General features: G+C 41.6%; 1 protein-coding gene across 2 annotated transcripts in view; it reads left to right on the top strand.

Annotated features, from left to right (window-relative positions):
* The first annotated feature begins 6729 nt into the window (after positions 1–6729).
* NGLY1 (N-glycanase 1) overlaps positions 6730–18179 on the top strand; it is a 65202-nt gene continuing 53752 nt past the window's right edge. For both annotated transcript variants that reach the window (XM_010595547.2, XM_003415725.4), the window contains exons 1-2: positions 6730–6901; positions 15110–15224. In XM_010595547.2, coding sequence (XP_010593849.2) covers positions 6771–6901; positions 15110–15224 — 246 coding nt within the window. In that variant the 5' untranslated portion in view covers positions 6730–6770. The remainder of the gene's footprint in view (positions 6902–15109; positions 15225–18179) is intronic.

Here is an 18179-nt window from a genome sequence, read left to right as displayed (position 1 = left end):
GTAAGCACGCACTACGTAGGCACGCACGCTCGCGCCACGTCCGAGCCGGCCTCGGCCGGTTGTCCTTCTTCTGCGTCACCTTGGCTAAGGTCAGAGCGAGGGAGGTGGCAGGAGCCTGCGTTACCTTCGCAAAAACACCTTTTTCAGAACCTCAGTGACTCGCAGATAAGCGAAGGGGGTGCAATTTAATGGGATAACATAGCTTGTTCGCCCATCAAAAAGGGATCTCTTTTGTGATGTTAGAGCCCAAATTTTCTCATGTTGGAGAAAGGACACCCTCGTATTCTCCTGTAATCCTGGGAAGGAATTAAGGGAATTATTGTAGCCTCAGGAATGTACCTCCTGAAGTTATTTACAAGAGTGAATAAGGTAGACCTTTTTTAACCAAAATGCCCAACATCCGGAAATTGTGTATTTTGTGGTACCTACTTGCAAATGCTATGCAGCCATTAAAAACAATTTTATAATATTAATGTGGGAAGATATTAAGATTGTATGTTGGGAGATACAAGTTACAGGACCATATATATCATTTTTTTAAGTTTTTTAAAAAAGTCTGGAAGGATGTACAATAATAGTGATGAGATTGTTCCCACCCCCTTGTTTTTGCTTAGCTTATTTACTACTTTTTCTATAATAAACATATCACGCACTTTAATAATAACAAAGTTTTTAATTTTAAAAACTTGTTTGTCTGATTTGGGGCAGAGCTCCAACTTTCACACCAAATGCCTGACAAGCACAGAAAAGAATAGAAGCACTGAACTCTTAAGTGTCTGAAAAATCGAATAGCCAGCCTTGTTTGCTCAAATCTGGTTGTGACTCTATAAAGGGAGAATGTAAAATGAAAATAAAAAAAGTAGTAAGTCAGCAAATGGTATTTATTGACCATCAGTTGCCCACATGCTGTCCCGGGCGTGGGTTTTGTTTTGTGTCTTTTTTCTTCTTTAGGTAAAGGAGTGACCACGTGATCTGCATCTGAACCTCCTGGGCATAGTTATATTTATTTCTGGGCAATGCGTTTGAAGCACAGTTGTTTCAGAATAGAGTCCTGCCTATCTTTCTCAGCTCTGGAGAAGCGTATGGGCCAAGCTTAGCTTTTCTGGGCTAGTCTTGGATTTAAATGAGTTGAATATCTGCTGTATCCAAAATAGTTCAGCGAAACCCAGCTTCACCTTGACTAATCCTTGATTCAGATTCTACTGAATCACTTCTTTAAAAAAAAAAAAAAAAGGATGGCCCTATTCAATGGCAATAGTTACTTAAGGAGGAATTAAACACATAGAGTTATAATTAAAACCTGTTGAGTAAAAAGCACCCAAATTTTCTCTCTGCTTTTCTTTGCTGTACAGTATTCTAAATTAATATTGAAAAGACCTGTAATATTTTCTTTGTCTAAAGCTAAACTCATATGAGGCATGTTTTTAATATGTGTTGAATGTTTCATTTTTCTTTTATCACAAAATCCCCTTGGACAAGAAGTGACAAGTTAAAGTCTTTTAGAAAAGTACAAAGAAACAAAAAGTCATTTCATTTTATTTCTTATTCTCTTTTCCTTTGATTTGAAATGGGGTGGGAATTTTATGATATTCCCATATAATCTCACATATGACTTAGTGTCATTTTGCTGCAATACCATGGTGTTTTCTTATACCAGAATGTTTAAAAGGGCCCCACTTACCATAGCAACTTTCCTGTTCAGACTTGCTGGGTTAACCTTAAATTCATTTAAAACTATCTTTCCATAGATAGCTCCCACGCTCTATTATGTAAACTTTCCACCCAGCAAACTGATCTTAACTATCTCTTGATTAACCCTAACTTTTCTCCTGTGCTGGTAAAGTTTGAGAACTACTAATTTAGAGGCTCGCACTTTCTTTTCTTTAACAAACACTTATTTTCCTCCTATTATATGTAGAGGCTAGGGTACAAAAATGAACAGGGTACCACAAAATCTTTAAATAAATAGGTTCTTGCTTTCAAGAAGTTCATGGTCTAGTAGACGGAGACAGCCATGGCAAACAAGTATGTGCAAACTACTGAAACAGGTGCTATAACAGAAGTCCGGATAAGACACGAAGGGAGCAATGAGGTCGTTGCTACCTTGGGAAGTCAGCAAAGGCTCCAGTTACAAAGAAATCATCCTTGAGCTGCATCTTGGAAATAATTAGAAGCTAGTTTGAAGAAGGAGCTTTGGTGGTGCGGTGGTTAAGAGCTGGGCTGCTAACCAGAGGGTCAGCAGTTTGAATCCACCAGCAGTTCCTTGGAAACCCTATGGGGCAGTTCTCTTCTGTCCTATAGGGTCGCTATGATTCAGAATCAGAAGAATAGAATGGGGAAGGACATCCTGGCAGAGAGAGTAGCACCAAGGCCTGGAGGCATGAATTATCATGGTATCTTACACAAACTGTCCAATCTGGCCAACATTGGATTTTTGTTGTGGGACAAATCCATAAAAAGGCATGAGAGTAAAGCAGGGGCTGGATCACAAAAAGTTGTAGGTATGACACCGAAGACTTTGGATTTGATCCTGTAGGCCAGAGATCAAATGCTGGCAGCCTTGGTCTAATCCGAAGTGCAACGTTCTTTTATTGAATCTAAATTCCTCGAGGAAGAACATGGCGAATTCTCCCATACCCTTCACCATAGTCTCTGCTACTCCTTTTTGTCTTGAACAAGGCCACTTCACAAATGTAAGTTACCTGCCTGGCTCCAGACACCACTTGACTTCAGAGTGTGGGCAAAGGGTAGCCACTGAGAATTCTTTACCAGGAGAATAACATGGTCAGATGTGTGCTTTAGAAAGATCACTGTTGAAGCAGTATGGAGGGTGGATTGGAGAGATGTGGGAATTCAGACAGGGAGGAGAGTTAGGACAATGTTGTACTCGACAGGACAGTAGATAAAGAGGCCCTGAACTGAAAGATTAGTCCAAAGGACTAATGGACCACAAGTTCCACAACCTCTACCAGACTGAGTCCAGCGCAACCGGATGATGCCCGGCTACCACTACCAAGTGCTCCGACAGAGACCACAAAAGAGGGTCCCGGACAGAGCTGGAGAAAAGTGTACAACGAAATTCCAGCCCTCCCCTCTCCCCCTCTCCCCCAAAAAATCAGACTTACTCGTCTGACAGAGACTGGAGAAACTCAGAGAGTATGGCCCGCGGACACCCTTATTAGCTCAGTAATAAAGTCATTCCTGAGGCTCACCCTTCAGCCAAAAATAATTGGGTTATTATTTTTTTTTTCCTATTCCATTTAAGAATAGTGCCACCATGTGTCAACTTTAAAGATGTTATTCTTTTTAGATCTGGAATCCTGAAGAAAATTCATTATTTTGGAGCCAAAAAAAAAAAAAGTAAACGAACAGGAAGTTCAATGCTTATTTAATACTAGAACATCCTTTAGTTGTTTGAAACAATGGTGGGTATAAAGACATTAAGAGTAGCTTAGTATCTTCAACTTTTCAAAAGGAAACTGAAGAATCAACATACCTTCAACTTGACTCAAGTAGGAAAAGTGGACAGGGAAAAGAATGAGACAAATTCCCTTACTATGGTGAATTCCTTTAATAGCTTCATAAATGGGGGTATGTAAGAGCTTGTAATGTACTTAAAAACTTTAAGAGAAGGGTTGGTAAAGAATTAAGGTTGGAAGAAATTAAATTTCAAGTAATTTTGAGTAAATTAAACAATTTACAAAATAGATTTGGAAATGGTTATTTTTATGATTTTATGGACTGTGCATCTTTGTCATAATCATAATGCAATTGCATAGGTTTTCACACTGTGGTTTCCTGTCCCCAAGAGGTTTCCCATGGCCATTTTTTCCGTCAAGGGGGAGGCTAGGCTGACAGCATTCTGGGCCCATCCCTCCCTTGCTTCAATTCCAGAGTACTTCCACTTTGCTGTTTTGTGTATAGCGGGTTTCCTTAGATTTTGTTTGCCAGGCCTCCTGTTATTAAAACAAGCAACAAAAACATAAATCACTACATCTAAAACCAAACCCACTGCTGTGGAGTTGATTCCGACTCATAGCAAACCTATAGGACAGAATAGAATGGCCCCATAGGGTTTCCAAGGCTGTAAATCTTTGCGGAAGCAGACTGTCACATCTCTCCAGCAGAGTGGCCAGTGGGTTCAAATCGCTGACCTTTCAGTTAACAGCCTAGCGGTTTAACTACTGCGCCTCGAGGGTTCCTCAAACCATAATAATCTCATACAATGATTATCAGGATGAATTAATGTGCTAATGGAAAAAAGAAACCCAAATTAAGGGGGATACCATTTGTGTTAGAGACAGCTATAACCCCAACCCTCTTCCCCCCACCTTCAATCATGTAGGGTCTTGACAAGTGCCATGTCCAGCTAGGGACTACATTTCCCAGTCTCCACTTTTACCTAGATGGACCCTCATTCTTGCCAATCGTATGGGGGAAAAAAATACCGTATGTCATTTCTGAGTCCACGTGTTTAAGAAGTAGATGTGCGCCTTCCTTTTGCAGAAGTTAGCAAACTACTCTTGCAGGCCAAATCTAACAGGCTGCCTATTTTCGTAAATAAAGGTTCATCGGGACACAGCCGGGCCCACTCATGTTAAGTCTCGTCTGTTAGACTGCAACTGCGGAGGCGGAATGAATGCTTTGGTGACCCAACCCTTTCTGCTTTGATTTTTTTGTTGATAGCCTGTGTTTTCATTAATGGAAGCATGCTGAACCCTCGAGTGTGTCTGTATTTTTGGTAGGTAGTATGGATTTTTTTGTTGTTGCCCTCTCCCATGAGCCTACCCTAAGTGCTTAGTGGGACATATGAAGTGCCACTAATTATACCCCAGAGTCCCCACTGGGATCTATGGGTACGTATGTACAACAAATAAAAACTTACAAAATTTCTATTTTTCCTACCAAAAATTCAGAGCCCTCATACAATAACCATGTAAAAACTGTAATTAGCATTGCACACCCATCTCTCTGGTTTCAAACAGACATAATGGCCCCTGCCTTGGAGCAGCACACACAGTCAGTGGTACAGAGGCTTCCCAATAAACCCCAGAGGCTAAAAAATTCATGGTCACAATATGTACTGCTGGGCACGAAAGGGTTAAATTTTTGCCACAGAGACCACAGGGCCCACAAAGCCTAAAACATTTACTATCTAGTCCTTTACAGAAAACATTCACCTCTGCTCCAAGGGATCAAAGGAGCCTGGGTCTCTGAATCAATACATGTGGGAAAGCTGACCGCTGATACCTGCCTTCAGTGTTACAAGCGCAAGAAATTTCTCTCGTATTAAGCCACTGAAATTTTTAGTTTCAGCAGCTAACCTGTTAAATACACTATTCTTGGAAACTAGTTCAAAAACTTATTTAGTAAAAACTTGTGTTATCTGGCAGATGAATGATAATTGAAGAGCATAGCTCAAGGTCTGACTCAAACTGGAAGAAAAGTTCAAATCTTAAAAGCAAATTCCATAAAGCATCACGACTTGGGCAAATAACTTATCTTAAAAACATAAGGTCATTAAGAGCCACTGAGTTAAAGGGAACTTTAGGATCTACAAGCTAGTGCTTATGTATGATGGTATGAAACTTCAAAATAAATGGTAATAGCATTTAGATTTCTCATGGATACTCCACTATGTTTTATATACTGAGTTCACAGCGCCTTTGAAAGCATAACTATAAAGGACATTACGGGTAGCTTACTAGTAGCATAGCTACTACAGATACTGATATTTATGCGTTCCATTCCATGCCCCAGATAGAAATCAACATAGGAATGTTTTTGCAGATAAGGGTTCTTTGTGTCTGAAAAGTTTTCCATTAAACAAAGTTTTCAAGAAAAAAAGAACACACATAAGGTCAGGAAAAATATTTGCTGAGGTTTAGAAAGAAATTTCTGCAATTAAGGAAGCCATTTTTAATACTGATAAACACACTCTCCATGGCGCGATGGGGCAGATGCTGGATTAAAGAGGTTAAGGGTGCGAATTCTACCAGGGCTAAATGGCACATGATTTATTTGCGAAACAAAAGTCACAAAACAATATTTACCCTTAGTGGGTGGGATGCATAATTTTATTCTCTTCCTTCCCCACCTCCATCCTATGCTATTTTGCTGTTATTGTGTGTGCTTTTTATGCCGCTCACCACACAGTAAGTGGAGTCTACAACCTACTAATGGGTCATAGCCGTTTGAAAAGCTCTCTCATACAGCATTATCATACTATCTGAGCAGGGATATATGTAAGAAATTTTCAATCACTCGCCTAATTCTAAAAGGAACCACTGTATTGGAAAACAGAAACATGAGTTTGACTGAACGTCTGTGGTTCCTTCCCTCCGGGGGCTTTCATCCATCTCTATCAGGTAGGGGCTGACAATCTGCTAGCAAGAGGCTGGAAGACTGTTTCATTGGGCGAGGCTGGGTGGAGATAAACGGGGTTTTCTCACCCGCGTGTCTGGATGAATTCAGACGGTCCTTAAGGCTCCCAGAAACCGCTGTTTCTTCGAAGGACAGGCCAGCACCTGGGCATCCCTGTCCCCCACGGCCAGCCTCCTCCTCTCCTCCTGACCGAGGCCCCGCCCCGTGGCCGAGACCCCGCCCCTGACCGAGGGCCCGCCCCCTGACCTGCCCCCGCCCCCGACCGCCGACCCCACCCCACCCCCAGCGACGCCCCCCGCCGGCTGCAGTGGCTGCCGCGCCCCGAGGCGCCTGCTCAGTTGCCGGACGCGGCGCGCGAGGGGCGGTGTCGCCGCGGCTGCTCCAGCATGGCGGCTGCGGCCCTGGGCAGCTCCTCGGGCTCCCCGTCCCCGGCCGTGGCTGAGCTCTGCCAGAACAGCCCGGAGACCTTTCTGGAGGCCTCCAAGCTGCTGCTCACCTACGCGGACAACATCCTCAGGTGCGCGGCGGGCGGGAGCGCCGGGGCGGCCGGGGCGCCGCGCCCGCTCGGCGCGGGTCTGGGGGCGCCCGACCCGGTCTCGGAGGGCGGCGGGGACCGGGGGGACCTGGCCTGGGGGTGGCGCCGCACAGGAGCCCGCAGGCCGGGGCCCCGGGACCGCACAGGCCCCATCGTGCCCGAAAAGAGGAAGTTCCCTTTGCATGTGTGACTTGGCACCTGAGATCGGAGTGCACCGGGGTGCGCTGGAGGTCCCCGGTTGGGGCAAGGCGGCGGGGCGCGCCCAGGCACTTGCTTCTCACTCGGGTGTTTAACTAACTGTCTTAAATGCCAAGATAGAAACAGTAATTGCGCTTCCGTGTCCGCTACGTGGACTCCTCGGAGCAGGGCGGCTTAAATACACACCTGCTTATCAGAAGTTAGTCATTGACAGCCTGGTGTTTTCTTCCCAACGCTTCGTAGATATCCTAAAGCATACTACTGAAGTTTCGTGTTTAATTTTAAGAGTTTTTTTTTTTTTTTGGCCATTTTTGTTGGTTGAAACATTATTAACCATATTATTGTAAAGTTACACTTATCACATCAATATCTGAATTCTACTTTTCAGTATGACTCCCTAAATAAGTAAGAATTGGTGAAGGATAGGAGTGATTTGTTTCATTCACCTGTGAGTAAAAGTACACGTCTAGAGCTGACGTTTTAGGAATGGGGAGGCAAGTTGGCATGAAATCTAAAAACGAGTTGCTCTTCGTTTCAAGGCTATAGATTTTCTGTGACCCAATTTTAGAGACATTAGTTACAAGTGCAGTGTTTAATCCATGGCAGTAATAATACTGTTCATTTAGGTAATGTTAATGATTTTAAAGGTGTTTAGGGAAATTGCATTGAGCCCTTATTATGTGCCAGATATTCTGAGGGGTACACTATGTGCACTGTTTACAGCTACAGAATCGTGACCTGTCTAGGGACCGCCTTCCTCCTCTGTGATACCTTCCCAACTCACCTCACTGAGAGGTCTTAGAGCTATTCAGAGCAGAAGGATGCCAGTGGGCTCTGCATGAATGAACTGGAGAGGCTGGGTTTTTCACAGCCCATCAGCTGGGCCTCCTGCCTGAAAAGCCACCAAACTATTTAAACCACACCAAGAAACCCTAGGGGGCAGTTCTCTGTCCTGCAGGGTCACTATGAATCAGAATGGACTCAATGGCACAGGGTTAATCCGAAAAGGGTGGTGGCCTTGTAGTGAGGACTCACTAGGTTTCGATTCTGTGAAACCAAAAATGCTGAGATCAAGGTACTTTGAGGAAGGAAACCCCCTGCATGCAAATAATGACTTTTGGCATCATAATCATCATTATGAATGTTAACCAAACCCCTGGAAGAGACTTGGCATGCTGTAGGTTCAAGTTATAGTCTTTACTGTGGCTTAGGTTTCTCCTCTTAAAGGCTTTTCTTTCCTGTTGCTTTTTTTGTTTGTTTGCTTCTTATTTATAAAGGGAATTAGGCATCTGGAACTCCTATAAAAAGATGGTAAGAAAAGAAACTGTCCTTTTTAGTTAAGATAGTAGTACCCCTGTCATCAAATTCTTAGAATTCAAATCCCTTCAGGCGTCAGGAGGAAAAACCATCTTTTCTTTCCTATCCAAGCCCAGTGTCTTCCTAACCTCTAAACGGAAAAGCTCCGGATTCTTTTTTGGTCCCCAGTCAAGCAACAATAGAGATCTGCTAATTGAAAGTATTTGAGAATGGAGAAATCCAGGTTTTTCTGTTGCTTTTTTTGTGTGTGTGGTTTGGGGAAATCCACTAGTGTTAGAGGCAAGGAACTATATGTCTTCTCATCTTGATGACCCTCACTCCTGCTTCAGGGGAGAGCAAGAGCTGAAACATGAATTTTATTCGTTTTTTTTTTTTTTTTTAAGCAGTGATATTTGCCACTGTACACATTGAATTTCAAGTGAAAAGACTACTTTTGATTAAGTTTTTTAAAATGTCTGCCTCAAGTGACGTTTATCCTTCTCCCCAAATACCAATCATAAATCTAATGAACTTACAGAATAAAATATGTGTTAATTTGAATCCCCAGATTCCGTTAGTTTGGATCTTTTACCTCTTTTTCAGGCCATTGACTTACAGAGACAAGCTGTTCTCTATAATACCCGCTTCCACAAAAGCCTGTAACAGCATTTCTCTATCATTCCACATGAGTTCCTTCGATAATTTGCTGCATTCATTCTTTAAACAATACATTAGATTTTCCACGAATTTCCTTTGCAAAGTGCACACAATTATTGATTCACAACTGGGTATGATTGGGAAGGGCCAAGAGTAGTACCTGGTTTCTTCCTTCAAAAAATATACATCTATTTGAGAGAAAGGCACAGGTATGGAAAATAACCAGAGCATAAAATCTAGAGAACAATTCCAAGACAGTGTTTAAGCACATTTATATTTATGTGAGGAGATAGCAGTGGGACCTAACACAGGCCAGGTTTGATAAGGTTGGACCTTGAGAAGTCAATGGACCAGTGAAGACCTTATATTTGACACAAAAGATTAAGAGAAAGCATTTGTGTTTTCTAGAGTCCAAAAGAAGCATAACAGAAGAGTTACAGGTAAATAATAGTGTGAAACAAAGCGTGGATTTCCGTTGTGAAACTACTGCGGTCGTCATAAGCATCAGAGCGGATGGAAATGAGAGAACTATATTGTAGGCAGGGATTGACAAGTCTTCCTGACTGAATGGGGGGAGCAGAACTGGTGATGGAGGAGAGGAACTGATGGGGGGCAGGGAGGAGAGACTAAATAATCAAAAATAACTTCAGGTTTCTAATCTGGGTTATGGTTGACACCTGGAGAAATTGGGAGAGGGTAGTTTACTCGGAGACTGGTAACTTTGTGGGCAGCTTGTGTAGTGTAAGGGGTATAAGCTTTATAATAGGACCAGTCAGTTTAAATCCCAGTCAACAGTTTCATAAAAGTGTGGTTATAGGCAATTTATGTAAACTCTTTGGGCTTCAGTTTTGTCATTTGTAAAAGGGCAGAAAATACCTACATTATAGGACTGTTGCACAATATAGAGATAAATAAAGGACCTGCCACATCATAGGTAATTGCTGGTGATACCGTCTATTGCTGTTATTCAGTTTTTCCTGTTAAACTATATTAAACCAGGGATTTGAACTGGTTCATTTGGGTTTGAACCCCTGCTGAGAGTTTTCATTTCCACCCCCAGATATACTGAATCAGAATCCGGGGGAGGGGCAGGGTCTTGTAGAATGTAGGTTCTGATTCAGTATATCTGGGGTAGAAATGTAAATTCTCAGCAGGGGTTTGAACTTGAATGAACTGGCTGAAAGCTTTGGATTAAACCAAAACAAAAAAAGCTGGTGCCATCGAGTTGATTCCAACTTATAACAACCACACAGGATAGAGTAGAGCAGCCCCATAGGGTTTCCAAGGTTGTAACTTTTACAGAAGCAGACTGCCACATCTTTCTCCCGTGGAGCAGCTCGTGGGTTCCAACTACCGGCCTTTCGGTTGGCAGCAGAGCACTTTAACCACTGCACCACCAGGGCCCGTAAGCTGGATCAAATGTACATATTTCTTGAGGCAGATCGATGTTATTGAAAAATCTAGGTGTATCAGAATAAGCTGATTTTTAGGACTAGAAATAACCTTTTAAATGATCTACAAAGCAACTTTTGTGCTTAGTCGTAAAAATACGAGATTGCAGTACGTACTTATCTACTAAGTTTGCGTTTATGTAAGCTCTTTCTGAGGTTAGGCGTTCTAAAAAGGAAGAGGGCTAGTAAACGATCGATATATTCTCAATATTTCTGAAATTAGGATGTATTTTGAAATAGATGGGAGCATAGAAGGTTTTTTTTTTTTGGAGATGCTGCTACTTCAGTTGGAGGCCTACAATTATGTCTTAAAGTGGTAGAAATATGGTAGGTTATGACTTTTAAAGTGAAGAGCACAACTCTGCTACCATTCTTTTGTAAAAACAAAGACAAACTTTCTGTAAATTAACCAATTTGGTAGATAACTGTGGAGGTAAGATAATTAGGAAGACGCCAAAATGTGTTCAAAGTGATGGTTGAGTGAGATACGAGAAATTTCGCTGCCCTTCCAAGACCGCAGCCGTCCAACCCTGTCATCCAACAACCAAAAAAGGTTTCAGGCAAAGGTACAAAATTATTGCTAACAAGCAATATAAATATTACAAGTTGCAGAAATAGTTCAAAAGCAGCAGAGATAAAACACACCAAAGAGTCATAGCAAAACATTCGAGAAAAGTCTGCAGAGAAGAAGAGCTAATGGAAGAAGATTAAGGAAAAAGTGAAAGCATTCCTTAATGGTACTTTAGACACTGCAGGATGAGGGAAACAGTAAGGAGCTCAACACAGTGGGCACACTGAGGTGACACTGAAGCACTAGAGATGAAGAACATGTTTTTGTGGCACTTTTCCAAGCCCGATCTGATGGGGTCTCATGGCCCTGCAACCATATTCTCCAATACGTTTGAGGACTTCAGGTGGACCTTTGCCATCAGTCAGTGTTCAAGGCCATGGCAGTTCTGCCCAGCATTATATTTAATAAGGGAAAGATAGGATTTGTAAAATTAGACATCTTTGTCATTTCTGGACACCGTTTGCCATGTGCTTTTAGTGAGAAAAGCAGGTAAATGATACATGAAGGCCAGAGGTGTTATAAAAGATAGAAAATTGCTCACTAGACTTGAGGAAAATCTATGCAAAGCCTATAGCAGAGAAGCTATGTCAAGAGTTACATGAAAACATGTTTCAAAACAACAAACTATATCAGAATAACTAGTATAAGTTTTGGGGTTCCTGGGTGGTACAAACGGTTAATGGCTCTCAGCTGCTAACCAAAGGTTGGAGGTTCGAGCCCACCCAGAGGTACTTCAGAAGAAAAGGCTGGTGATCTACTTCCAAAAAATCAGCCATTGAGGTCTGACTGAGACTAGAAGGATCCCAGTGGTCATGGCCCCCAGACCTTCTGTTGGCCCAGGACAGGAACCATTCCCAAAGCCAACTCTTCAGACATGGATTGGACTGGACAATGGGTTGGAGAGGGATGCTGGTGAGGAGTGAGCTTCTTGGATCAGGTGGACACTTGAGACTATGTTGGAATCTCCTGCATGGAGGGGAGATGAGAGGGTAGAAGGGGTTAGAAGCTGGTGAAATGGGCATGAGAAGAGAGAGTGGAGGGAGGGAGTGGGCTGTCTTATTAGGGGGGAGAGCAATTGGGAGTATGCAGCAAGGTGTACATAAGTTTTTGTGTGAGAGACTGACTTGTAAACTCTCAGTTAAAGCACAATAAAAAAAAAAAATCAGCCGTTGAAAACCCTGTGGGACATAGTTCTACTCTAACACACGTGGGGTCACCATGAGTCAGGATTGACTCCATGACAACTGGTTAGTGTAAGTTCTATAATTAGAATTTTTAAACTGTGGCGAAATAGAAGAAAGGTAATATTGAAGAAATAGAGGTGAATAATATAAAAACTGGGAAATTAAGTCCATGAAAGTCTCTGATCATGTGGGGATCTGGAAACTCTTGGTGAAAAAGTAGATTAAAATAACTAAAGTACTTTTGCACCAGGAAGGTATATCATCCCAGTGTTACCGACATGTTCATCACCCCATGGAATGTGTTGAGCATAATAAAAAGATGTCTTGTTTATCTATAACTAGCTTTGGTAAATGTAGGATTATTTTATAATTTACTAGGGTTTTTTGTTTGTTTAAGTGATTAAAAAAGGGGGAAGAGAACACATTTACTACATAGGAATGCACTGCTGAAAAATAAAAATGTTTAAAAATTGAAGGGGATGGTAAAGGAAAATCAAATGACAGAGAAATGGAAATGTGTAGGAAAACAGCCCTTAAAAGAGAGAACCAGTAACAATTGCATAAGGAGAAATATCCAAAAGTGTTTGTGTGACTGATAAATACTTATATATGTGTGTGTGTATATATATATATATACACAATATATACATAATATGTATAATATGTTATTATATGCTATATTACATTTTATATATGATATGTATATATATACATACGTTTTGTGAATGTGTATATATTTATTTATAAAATGGGTATTGATTAGAGGATTAGAAAGGAAGTAGGATAATTGATACAAAATTGACCCTGACACAGCCTCAGAATTCTTCTTAACATAGTGTTTGTGGAAATCACTACAATTTTAAGGCAGTCGGTATCTAATATGAAAGGTACTAGTGATCCTAGACTGTGTTCTAAAGTTAAAAATTCTGTTATTACAGTGGAATTCTATGTAACAATAAAAAAAAATAGCGAAGCTGAGAAGCATATCACAACATGAACGAATGCTGAGTGAAATAAGTCAGTCACAAAACGACAGATATTGTATGAGACCACTGTTATAACAACTCAAGAAAAGATTTAAACACAGAAAAAAGCATTTTTTGATGGTTATGAGGGTGGAGAGGGAAGAGAAGGGGAAGCCACTAACTAGATAGTAGACAAGGATCAAGTACCGTGAAGGGAAGTACAATGTACAATACGGAATCCAGCACAACTGGACCAAAGCAAAAGCAAAGAAGTTTCCTGGACACATCCAAACACTTTGAGGGACAGAGTAGCTGGGGCTGGGGCTTGGGGACCATAGTTTCAGGGGACATTTAGGTCAGTTGGCATAACATAGTTTATAAAGAAAATGTTCAGCATCCCACTTTGTTGAGTGCCACCTGGGGCCTTAAAAGCTTGCGAGTGGCCATCTAAGATACATCAATTGGTACCCTTCCACTTGGAGTAAAGGAGAATGAAGAGAACCAAAGGCACAAGGAAAATACTAGCCTAAAGGACTACATATACCAGAGACTCCATCAGCCTGAGACCAGAAGAACTAGATGGTGCCCAGCTACCACCCATGACCGTCCTGACAAGGAACACAACAGAGAATCCGGGACAGAGCAGGAGAAAAATGTAGGACAGAATTCAAATTCATGGAAAAAAAACAGACTTAACGGTCTGACAGAGACTGGAGGAACCCCCGAAACTGTGGCCCCAGATACTCTGCTAACCCAGAACTGAAACCATTTCCAAAGCCCACTCTTCAGACAAAGATTAGGCAGGACTGTAAAACAAAAAATAATACACCTGAGGAATGTGCTTCTTAGTTCAGTCAGACATACGAGACCAACTGGGCAGCTCTTGGCCAAAAGCAAAACGAGAAGGCAGGAAGGGACAGGAACTGATCGAATGGGCACAGGAAACCCGGGGTAGCAAAGGGGAGTGTGCTGTCACATTGTGGGGATTCCAACTAATGTCACAAAAGAATATGTGTATAAATTTTTGAATGCGAAATTAGCCTGAGCTGTGAGCTTTTGCCTAAAGCACAGTTTAAAAAAAAAAAAGTGATTATCTTATTCCTATATAATTTTATTTCTGACTTTTTTGATTTATCAAGGTCATTAAAAATCACAAATTGATGCTTTTAATATGCTCGTAACTCATCCCAGATATACTATCTAAAATCTGTATCATGATGAAATAACTTCATGTCTTCATTTTCTTTCATTACCATATTTGTTATGTCAAAAATATGTCTTGAGCTGAAACCCAACTTACAGTAAAAATAGTCATTGGTATAGGGAAGAAAATCATGTAACAATGAAAGTATACATAGGTTCATATTTGTCAGAAATCTAAGATCCATTTTTTGTCTAGGTTCCTAGTTTCTCTTATTCATTCATTTCACAAATATTCATTAACTACCTAGGGCGTGCCAGGCACATCGCAGAGGTTGATGAGGATCCATCAGAACAAAACAGACAAAATCTTCTGTCCCCTGCCTGGAACTTCATTGATTTTTTTCACTTTAGCAACCCAGAAGGCTTCGAAAGCTATCTAGCTTTAAAACAGCATAGAATTCAAAATTTCACGTGGATTTCCCTTATGGCTGCGTTCATGCTATCAGCTGTGAAATGAAAGCAAGGCTGTAGTAGAATGTATACTGAAGTGAGAAGCACACAATCTGGCTGCGTTTCCCAGTGGTCCTTCAGGTTCCTCTTTGTTTAGAGTCTACACTACCTTGTAGGAGAGTAGCCAGTGTAAAGTGTGAAAATGAATGCAAAAATACTTTGAAAAATGTAAATTTATATATAATCAGACTTTTTTTTTTTTTTTTTTTTACCAGAAACCCTAATGATGAAAAATACAGATCTATCCGGATTGGGAACACAGCTTTTTCTACTAGACTCTTGCCTGTCAGAGGAGCTGTTGAATGTTTATTTGAAATGGGATTTGAAGAAGTAAGTATGTTCGAGTATTTTCTCTCCCTTCTTCATACACCAAACAGTCCTTATGGTGTTGATGGATAATCATCTGAGTGGGATGGTGTTATGGATTGAATTGTGTCCCTCAGAGATAAATGTTGTAAATCCTAACCCCTATACTTCCAGTTATAATCCCATTTGGCAATGGGCTTTCTTTGTTACGTTAATGAGGCAGTATCAGCATAGGGTGTGGTTTAAAGCAATCTCTTTTGAGATATAAAAGCAGATTAAGCACGCAGTGACATAAGTAAGCACAGATGGGGGAAGATAGATGCCACACCACATGAGATCTCCAAGGAACTGAGAAGCAGAAGCTGAGACGAGACAAAGACCTTCCGCTGGACCCCAAAGAGAAAGAAAGCCTTCCCCTAGAGCCGTGCCCTGAATTCAGACGTGTAGCCTCCTAAACTGAGAAAATAAATTTCTTTTTGATAAAGCCACCCATTTGTGGTATTTCTGTTATAGCAGCACTAGATAACTAAGGCAGATAGTGTTTTGTTTTGTTTTTTTAATTCATTGTTTTGGGAATCTGCGACACTAATTTCTTCACCTGTTGGTCATTTAAAAGTCACAGTGAATGAATTTTAGAATCACAATAGAATGCCGCAGCGTCTCACAGGGAAGATTCTTACCAATCTCAGTCCTCCAAGAGAGTCTGTCGTGCAACTCAAGGACCAAATGAGGTTCACTTGAAACTTAGCAAAAACCTAATTCGTGGACGCACACGAATAGTAGTAGGGTGAAACCACCTGTGCCAGTAAGAAATGAAAAGTTTGAAGTAAACCCGGAGAAGCTGAGTTCAGTTGCCACAGAAGGTTCTCTTCTGTAGCAGGAGAGAAGCATCTCAATGGTTTTGCTTTTAGTTTTTTAGGTCAAAAGAAAAGTTTGGTGTTTCTGTCTTCTGAAATTTTGTGCCGTATGCTTCACAACTTAGTTTAATTTTATGATGTGATAGACATAATTAGCAAAGATCATGAATTTTTTTATGCTTGTATGTTTATGGAGGGTTGAAAGAAGTTGAACCAGGTTGTAGAGACTCAATATTCAGTAGCTGTCAGGATTGGCAAGGCTGTCGAAATTGTTAACGGGACATGCTGAGTTGCTAGAGAATTTGCTTCCCTTCTTGCCCCTCTCCTTTCCTTCCTGCCCCTCTCCTTTCCTTCCTGCCCCTCTCCTTTCCTTCCCGCCCCTCTCCTTCCCTTCCCAAACACTGTTCGGGCCCTGGGGCTACAGTGGTGAACTCGGTTATTATAGATGCCATCTCACATGGAGCTTGAATTCTAGTAGGTTAAACAGACGATAGGTATGTGAACAAAGAAACCAGGTGAGTGCAAAGAATAAGACAGCGTAATATAAGAAAAAGCTACTGGAGTGGCAGTCAGCTGCTTTGTAATGAGTGGTCAGGGAAGACCTCTGAGGGAATGACATTCGGGTTCACCTGAAGGACAAGAAGCAGCCAGCCCTGTGAAGTTCTCAGGTAAGAGTATTTCAGGCAGAAGGATGAACAGATGCCGAGGACATCTGGCAGGAGCAGCTTTGGCACAGAAAGGAGCTGCATGTGGGGTTTTGAGGGCTATGGACTTTATTCTAAGTGAGGTGGGAAGCCATTGTAAGGTTTAAGGAGGGAAGAATATGTTTTAAGCTTACTTTGGCTGTTGTAAAGAGAATACACTGGATATACTGGGATGAGGGCAGGGAATGAAGCAGGGAGACCAATTAGAAAGCTTATTATTTTAGTTCAAATTTGAGATGGCAGTGGTTTGTATACGCTCCATGAGGGGCAGACTTTTTGTTTACAGCCAGTCCCCGAATTACAAACAGGACCTGTTTCTGAGTGTGTCTTCAAGAATTGGTAGGGAAGTCAGAACGGGCATATGGTTCTTATTTAGCCTTACTTGAGTGCAAGAAAGGAAACCCTGGTGGCGTAGTGGTTAAGCGCTACGGCTGCTAACCAAAAGGTCGGCAGTTCAAACCTGCCAGGCGCTCCTTGGAAACTCTATGGGCCAGTTCTACTCTGTCCTATAGGGTCGCTATGAGTCTGAATCGACTCGACGGCACTGGGTTGGGGTTTTTAGTTTTAAAAGCTGCGCGTGTGATGCAGAATTTGTCGTGAGTAGCGGTTGGTTCACCATCATTTCAGAGTAAGGGCGAATTTACATAACATTAAGGGGCAAGTAAGAGTTGTCCAGAAGTCAGGTGTTGATAACCAGGGACTGCCTGTATTTTGTTCCCTGTGTTAGTGGCTCCTGGAATAGTGCTGTTGCATTTAAAAACCAAACCAAACCCCTTGCCATGAAGTCAATTCTGACTCCTGGTAACCCGACACATGCCAGAGTAGAACAGTGCTTCACAGGGTTTTCACTGGCTCTGACCTTTCGGAGGCAGAGCTCCAGGCCCTCCTTTCGAGGCATCTCTGGGTAGGCTAGAACCATCAACCTTTCAGTTAGTAGTCTAGCACTTAAATGTGTGTGCCACCTAGGAACTCCTCTTGCTGCATTCAATAAATAAACACTTGTTGAATTAAAGATTGATAGCAGTTGGAATGGAGAGAAGTAAGTGGACCCAGTATTTATTTTTGAAGCACACCCAACAGGACTTCAGGAAGAATGGATGTGGGGTATATGGGAAAAAGGAAGGAATCAGGAGTAACTTCTAGGTTTTGGTTTAAGCAGCTGAGTGGGTAGGGATACCATTAATTGAGATGAAGAAATCTTGGAAAATAACAGGTTTCAAGGGAGAAATCACTAATTATCTTTTGGACAATTATAACTGATATTCTGTTAAGTATTCACATGGAGATGTCAAATAGGTGAGTAGTTGTATCTACAGCTCAACTTATGAGTATAAATTATGGTGTCATCAGCTCGTAGATTACACATAGACATCTGAATACAGAGAATTTAAAACTACAGGGAAGAAAAATAAGAGCAT

Source organism: Loxodonta africana, chromosome 27 (genome assembly GCF_030014295.1).
Source record: "Loxodonta africana isolate mLoxAfr1 chromosome 27, mLoxAfr1.hap2, whole genome shotgun sequence".
NCBI lineage: Eukaryota > Metazoa > Chordata > Mammalia > Proboscidea > Elephantidae > Loxodonta > Loxodonta africana.
This window is presented reverse-complemented; position numbering and strand designations above follow the sequence as displayed.